The sequence below is a fragment of the Poecilia formosa genome, unplaced genomic scaffold (genome assembly GCF_000485575.1).
Source record: "Poecilia formosa unplaced genomic scaffold, Poecilia_formosa-5.1.2 Scaffold365, whole genome shotgun sequence".
NCBI lineage: Eukaryota > Metazoa > Chordata > Actinopteri > Cyprinodontiformes > Poeciliidae > Poecilia > Poecilia formosa.
The window spans coordinates 353,602-361,562 of NW_006800304.1; the positions used below are offsets into that span (position 1 = coordinate 353,602).

A 7,961-nucleotide genomic window follows, 5' to 3' on the forward strand; every position below is an offset into this window, starting at 1 on the left:
GCCTCTGGTAGAGGACCCGAGCTCAGAGGATGAAAGAGACCACCCACGGAGGGTGAGAGGGGAATTTTTATTTATATATATATATATATTTCGGCTTTTATTTTTAATTATGTCAATTTTGGTCCTCCTTTAACCTGGACAATGTTAGAAGTTAATAAAAATACATTAATTAATTTATTAATTAATAATTATAATAAATGCATAACCAGAATTGAAGTTGAAGAGTTAAAAATTATGTAGCAAAACATAGCAGTAAATAAAAACAATCAATTGAAGAAGTGAAGTTGCAAAGTTTAAAAATATATAAGTAGCAAAGGATAATAAGTTTAAAAATATATAAGTAGCAAAGGATAATAATAAAAAAATTAGTAAATGAAAACAATAACATTAAAAAATAAGTAAAGTTATTAAAGTAAAAAGTGTGTTTTATTTCACTGCATGCAGTGAAATAAAATAAAAACATAAATGGGAAAAAAAAGGGGAAAAAAATACATATAACAAAATAAAATGATAATAAAAGAAGAAGTGGAGTTGTGAAAGTGGGATGTGAGTCCGTTGGGCCCAGATCTGAAGTCACCACTAGTTCCTGAGAAAGGAAGTTGGGGCCGGTGGCTTGGTGTGAAACTACGTCCCAGCAGATGGTTTTAGTTTCATGTTGGAGAGTTTTTCTGTTTGTTTGTTTTTTACGCCAGGTGAATCTCACCTGGTGTCAGGTTTCTTTATGCTGCGTTGCTGGTCATTGATGTGAGAACAAAAAGTTCAGGAAGAGAAAGTTTGCGTTCATCTGAATTTACCTGGCTGTCTCTAAACTGACTGTGTTGCTTACTGGTTTCCAGCAGGGCTAAAGTGGGATGTTTGTTCTGGGAACATTTTCCCAGCAGGTTTCTGGTGGTGTTGAATCCCCATCGAGCCCCAAGCTGCAGCTCCAGGTTTTCCCATGACACTCCCAGGCGTTGTGAAATTGAGTCTTTGTGTGTAAAAACGGGAGTCCGTGTCAGAACCTGCCTGAGGAACCGCCTCGATATGGTCCATCATGGCGCTCCGGATAGGATTATGTCAGACATTCCTCCTGCTGCTGGTGTTTTTCCACTATGTTTATCTCCAACATTTCATCTTATAGACCTGACATGATGAACAAATACCAGACCTTTCATCTGCACGGTTACCTTCAGTCATCGCTAAAAACCCTGAGTAGAAGACAAATACTCTGAATAAACCCAGCAAGCTCTGTGATACTCATGGTTTTTGGTTTCAGAACAGAAGAGATCAACTGGGTAACTCAATTCAAGCTAGCTCTGAGTTAAGCATGAGCGCGAGTATAGAATAATCAATCGAAGGCAAATCTGCCATGGCAACGGGAGAAAAAGAAAAGCTTGAAACTGCATATTTTTCGACAATGAAATTTAGTCCTGGACAATTAGTCAATAAGAAGAAATATGGCAATAGAAACATGATCAGCATCCTGGGAGATGTAGGCAGAGACTTTATCCACTCATTCTCTCTCAATCAAGGTTGGTGTGGAATCAACCAACTGACTCACTCTGGTTACCTAGCAACAACTTGTTGAGTAACTTGCACACCAGCAGTTTCACGTTTTGCCACTGTGCCTCATAACTGCTTAAAGATAAACAACTGCATGCAGTGAAAACTGTGGATAAAACCGGAAAGGTCAGAACACCAGTTTGGCAGATATTTAAAACCAATAAGCTAATCAATAATTATAAATCGACTGATATAAAACGCTTATGTTGTGATACGTTTTTCAGCCATACTGTCTAATGGAGTTAGACATTTAAATTACGGCACAAGGAGAATATCAAAACATGTTTAACAAGAAAAGCTGCTTTGCTTGTGTTAAGAATGGAAATCCTAAAGTGTCTCAACACTTGGCATAGCAGAGACTAAGTAAATGGGTGAGTTTGATTTAGCAGACATTTAATTATGTACCCAATGCCGATTGATCGGCACACCTCTACTTTTAAAGAGTAATTTGCCTAAATCTTTATTTCTCCATTTATGATTTAACCTTAAAAAAAGAAGAGCTGTTTTAAAAGCAAAATTATTTTATTTAGAAGTTATTGTGTGAAGTATTAGTACCAACTTGTTGACTTGGCATCGGTATCAGCAAGTACCTAAACCGAAGCACTATTCACATCTGGTTGGTGTTTTAAAAACTTATGAGGAAGTCAAAGCTGTGATGAAAAGGAACAACATAACTGAGCTGCTAACCTGTCAGTCATGAATTAGGACTTCACTCTGTGTTGAGACTTAATTATGTTAAGTCACGCAGGACGCTGTTACCCAGAGGGCAGTTTCTGTTGGAAAAATGCCTAAAACTCTCTGGCTGGGCTGATTCCCTTATGTTTGAAATAAAATATTATAATGGGATTTTAAAAATTGTTCAAATGGTGACAAAGACCAATAGTAACTTATCGTCTACAGCGGACATCATCAGTTGTCCAGAGTAACTAAACACTGTGGGAGGCTGCTGTCCGTGGTGCTGGACAGTCAGGATCTCTCTGTTAAACTTTATGATTTATTAAGAATAAGTATCTTTATTGTCCACAAATGCATGTGGAAATTTGCCTTTGGCTTCGCATGGTGGTGAAAAATATTACAAAATAAAAAGTATCACAAACCAGCATTGGACACAACGTCACGGTTAACAACTCAGAAACATTATTGCATTTTGGATGAATGATTATTATGTTAATTATTATTATGTTCTTGGTTGCTCTGTTTTGTTTTATAACCCCAAATAGGGGATCGCTCAGCCACTCAAAATTTGTTGAGCCTTTTTTTTTTTGTTTATAATTTTGTTGCGATTTTCAGTAACTGTTAAGTTTTTAATCCTGGGGAGAGACAACAAATAAGGGACAGACATGGCTCCTGATAGTCCGTTAGATTCGGTTTGATTTGGGACCAAAGGTGCATCATCTGCTCCATCTCCAGCTGCTGCGGTTCTCTTTCTCTCTGCTCTGAGTCAATTCAACCAAACCTTTTGAGCAACCTGTTCCCCTCCTTGCAGAGTGGCATCAGATTTTAGCGGTTGGAGGATTTTTTTTACCATGACTCATTTCTCCTACTAGCGCTTGGCTAGCACATTTGTCTTGGTTGTTTTCTCACCCAGAATGCCCTGCGCTGTAGTCCACTTCCTGCTTTTGGAGTGGTCTCTGGTCTGCTTGGCGTTCACATATGCATTCAAATCAAATCAAAGTTCACTTCAACCAAACCCAAAGCTTGAGTTTGTTCAGAGGCGTCAGTCACAAGTTCGAGTCCTGGCCCTTTGACCTTTGCCCCCTGACCTTTTCCTCCTGACCTTTGTCTGGCTCTCCCAATCCGCTTTCCTATCTGACAGCTGTCAAATAAAGGCCGCTAGAGCCGACAAAACCTAAATCAGCCCGGCTCAACATCCAGAAAAAAGAACCAGATCAGGACAGCCTTCTTTCTGCTTCAGGGAGGCTGAAAGATTCTCTGTAGTAACATAAATCAGGTTCAGTGGGTTTAGAAGAACGGTTCTGCTGCTTCAGGACAGTTCTGCTGATGAAAGTTGGACTCTTATGTTTGAATCCTAACTGGACTTCTCTTTGTTCCTGCAGCACTGCCGAGTTTTACGTCTCCTCAAGTATCCAGCAGAAGACTCTGAGAACCCTCCTCAGGTAAAGCTGCTCTTTGTTCTTCTGACCAGCACCAGAACCACTTTGTTCTGGGAGGTTCTGATTTGTTCATGTTGTTCCAAAATGCTAGATTTGTCTCTGTTATACAGACCAGAATCAGAACAAACTTCTCTGGTTTCATGTCAGAATCAACAAAATATTTTCGTTAGCTAAAAGCCTCAAAAATAAGAGAAAATGTCAGAGATTATTTTAATCTGAAGTATACAGAATGATTACTTGATTACTGTTTCTTTAACCAATGAAGGAAAGCCCAGATGATGATGTCACAGCTTTGGAAGCTTCTGATAGGTTAACTGAGATATGCAAGTTATCGGAGACTCACCTCTAGTTCCTAGATGCTTGAAGGAGCCTCATTCATCTGTTCAAACTATTATTGCAAAGAAAGACATAATGCGAATGTCCAACCATCATACGGGTCAGAAAGAGACGGGTTCTGGTCCAAAATGGGCCGCTCAGTGAGTAAGAAGCCATTACTCCAAAAGAAAAAAAAAGTCTGCAAATGACCTCCTCCCATGCAAAATTGATAATTTTAATGCAACTTTGCATTTTATGCATTGCATAAAATGGCAAACTTGACTTATGTCACTCTTCTGCACATCCTTTGAAATAAAATGACACTGAAATTTTTTTACGACACATAAACAATATGATGAATACCCTTCCCTGGCTCTCTGATTCTGACTGTGTTCTGACCCGCGGAACCAGAACATTCAGTTGAAACGGAAACAGTTTTCAGTTCCAGTTTCTCTGCAGCTGCAGCTGCAGTTCAGCGTTTCTTCTTCTTCTCTTTTATTTGCATGAAGCCCGGTGCTGATTTTACTTTCATCAGAGCTCATTTCCCTTCATTATCCTTCTCACGTTCTGCCGGGCCCGCCTGGTGTCCGGTGGAGCTCCGTTTGCATGGGCGGCTAACTGGTGAGGTCACTGGGGACGGGTGGCTCCGCCCCCTGGTGGATGGTTTGACATCAGCGCTGACAGCAGGATGTTGTGTTGCAGACGGCGGAGCAGGCCTTCAGGCAGATCCAGAACATCGTGGACTTCACCTCCAACGTCATGAGCTGCCTGCTGGGGGAAAAATTCGTCCACAGTGGGGTAATACACACAACTTTTACAAATTATCAATCATATTTTTAAAAAAAAGACAAAAAAAACCCTCTAATTTTACAGTGAAAACTGATTTAACTGTCATTATTTTGGAAGAGTTTGACCCAAAAGTTTTCTGTTTGGAGAGACAGAGCAGATCATCCGGCTGGTTATGGTTCAGATCTGTGGGTGTGTTCAAGTTGGGGAACAGGGGCCATTTGTGGTCCGTGGGCTGATTTTCTGCGGCCCCTTGTTAGCAGTTAAAGAATGTTTGCGCATATTTTACTCTCCTGAGCCAGGAGGGTCGAAAATGCACTATCCATTGTTTTTAATCTGGTAATATTACAACTTTAATCTCCTAATATTACTTTTTCTTCTCCTAAAATTACAACTTTATTCTCTTAGATTATGACTTTATTCTCCTAAAATTATGATTTTATTCTTAAAGTTACGACTTTTTTCTGGCAATATTATGATTTTACTCTGTTATTTTAAAGATATCTCCTAGTCTTGCCCTAATACTCTGTTGTATTTTTGACCGTTGAGGACTTTCAGCCTGAATAATTTTGGCTCATATGGTAAAAAGTTTGTACACCCTGATTAGCATCAAGCTGCTCAGTGATGCTGCAAATCAGATTTATGATTTGAAGTTCAGTTTGACGTTGAACTTGAAGTGTTGTGTCTTCATTTGGTCTGTAGGAAGTGGTCAGACTGCCGCTGGAGTTCGTTCGACAGTTATCCATCAAGATTCAGCATCAGAGACCAGGTGAGACCAAGGGCGTAGATCCCATCTCATTATTGGGGGGACCATAAACAGGGAAATTTTTAAGAGCAACTTTGGTGGGGTCGGCAAAATTATAGTAAAATGCGGTTTAAGTTTGTTGTTCAAGCTGCACCACCAAAAATGACTAGTAAGTAGCAATGAATAACAAAAGTGTTTTTCTCAGTAAACAATCTGTTGAGACTTATAGAAATCAAACTAAGATTCAAATGTTGCTTAGATTTGAGTTTGGTTCAGAGTCACAGATCTAATCTCTGTTACACCTTTACAAAAACTTAAGGCTCTAAATAAAAACAAGTTTTAATAAGTAACTCCACTTAATAAAATTCCTCGTAAATATTGATTTATTGCAGTGGTTCTCAATACATACAAGTCGTGTTATTTAAATTATAACTTAAGTTGCTTTAAACTTTTCTCTTTTTTTTCATGTTAAAATCTATAAATATGTAGGAATTGAATATTTGGGAAGCTGAGCCTTAATTTAAACTTAAGGCTCAGCACCAGAGTTTTCTAGAAAAATATCCAGATTTTATTTTGTGGTTTTAAAGGCTCTACGTTGAAGATGGTAAGAAATTAAGGCATACTTTATTTTGTTTTACTGTCAGCTCTTGTAGCCCCTCTGCTCTCTGCTGCCATACTGAGCTGTTGGCTAATGGTAACGCTCAGCCGCTCCTTCCAGTTTCAAGCTCTTCTTATTAAAGTAAGAGTTGGAGAGCTAAATGTAATTGAAATATTGGCTTCCTTCGACAGAAAAAGGAGCAACGACTATGAAAGCAATGTAGCAGTTTAGCTAGTATTGATTTCCAAGGCATAAGGTGCCAGTTTATCATCATTCAGCCAAAGTAATGAAATAACGAACTGTTTATTGTTGATGTGTTTCTTCCTATTGAGCAGTGAAAGTCAATAAATCGTGTTACTTGTCTTTTGCTTTAAGTATTTAGGAGGGTTTGGAGGGTTTTTTGTTAGTGCTGCAGAGCCACAGCTAACAGCTAACAGCTAGCTCCTCACTTCAGCGGCTCTAATGGAGCCTGTGTCATTCAGCACCGCAGTTGTTGCTCCTCCTACACTTTGGGCTGAACCATTGTTCTAACAATAGTGTGGGGGGACCTAAACTTAATTCTTATTCTTTTCTTAGATGAACAGCAGATTTACTTCGTTCTTTGTTTCTATTGCCTTTTTATATTGATATTGTTTAAATACAAGGGTTTCTTTCATGATTTCTTTGGGGGGGACCATTGTAGACTTTTCCAAGATTGAGGGGGGTCTGGACCCCTCCTGCCCCCCCGGGATTTACACCTACGGGTGTAACTTCAGAACCCGACGGAGGCCCGTTTGGACCCTGATCAGGACCTGAACCCACAGTCTGTGTTTCTGTTTCAGCCTGGCGCTGTGATAAAGTCATGGACATCTACAGCGGCTGCGCTCTGTGTCTGCCCAACCTGACGTCTCCGACCCTTCATCAGCCCACGCCGACCCCGCCCCTCTGCATCGAGATCAAGGTACGACTTGCCGCCATGCTTCCCTCAGAGTGACGCTCCGAGTGAGTCGAAGCGTCACTGAAGTTATTTTTGGATGTAAAGAGGAACGATTTAGAGTCAACTAAAGTCACTACAGCTGGAAACCAGCAATCAGGCTGACCTCTGACCTGAACCTTCAAACTTAAAGGCGGTTCCAAAGTCGGCCTTCTATCGCCTGAAAAATGTTTCCAAGATCAGAGGACTAAGGTCTCAGCATTAGAGAAACTCATCCATGTGTTTCTCTTGATTACTGCAGCAGCGTCTTCACAGGTCTGACTAAAATGTCAGTCCTCCAGCTGCAGCTGATCCAGAAAGATGCTGCTTTATGCTCTATGTTAGTGACTAAAACCAGGAACATAGAGCACATATCCCAGTTCTAAACTCCTTCCACTGACAGACTTTAAAATACTGCTGGTACTTTATAAACTACTGAATGGCTTTAATATCTGCTGCTGTTGGATCAGCCTTCCAGACCTCTCAGGTCTTCTATTTCTGGTTCTGCTCTATTTGATGTGTACTGCTGATACTTGACTAAATTTAATGTATGTTCTTTTTATGACTTTGTATTTTTGTGTTTTTGTGATGTGAAGCACTTTGAACTGCCTTGCTGATGAAATGTGCCCTGCAAATAAATTTGATTGATTCTGTTTTCAGCCTAAATGTGGCTTCCTGCCGTCCCCCAAACACGTCAGCAAGGACATCAAGACCAGAGTGTGTCGCTACTGCATGCACCAGCACTACAAGGTAGAGCCTGCAGGACACACATGCACCACACACACACACAGACACACACACACGCGCGCGTTCTGATGTTTGATCCACCCCGGCCTGTGGTGAATCAACGCCTCTGTTCTGAGACATGCAGAATGCAAAGCTGTATCAGTCTGATCTAAAAACAAAAGC

At 40.2% G+C, this 7,961-nt stretch overlaps 1 protein-coding gene across 1 annotated transcript in view; it reads left to right on the forward strand.

Moving 5' to 3' along the window:
* The window catches only part of ippk (inositol 1,3,4,5,6-pentakisphosphate 2-kinase), a 33,767-nt gene that overhangs the window by 5,662 nt on the left and 20,144 nt on the right, over positions 1-7,961 (forward strand). The window contains exons 2-6 of the mRNA XM_007574951.2: positions 3,600-3,659; positions 4,674-4,769; positions 5,460-5,526; positions 6,922-7,040; positions 7,713-7,802. Of these exons, the coding sequence (XP_007575013.1) occupies positions 3,600-3,659; positions 4,674-4,769; positions 5,460-5,526; positions 6,922-7,040; positions 7,713-7,802 (432 nt within the window). The remainder of the gene's footprint in view (positions 1-3,599; positions 3,660-4,673; positions 4,770-5,459; positions 5,527-6,921; positions 7,041-7,712; positions 7,803-7,961) is intronic.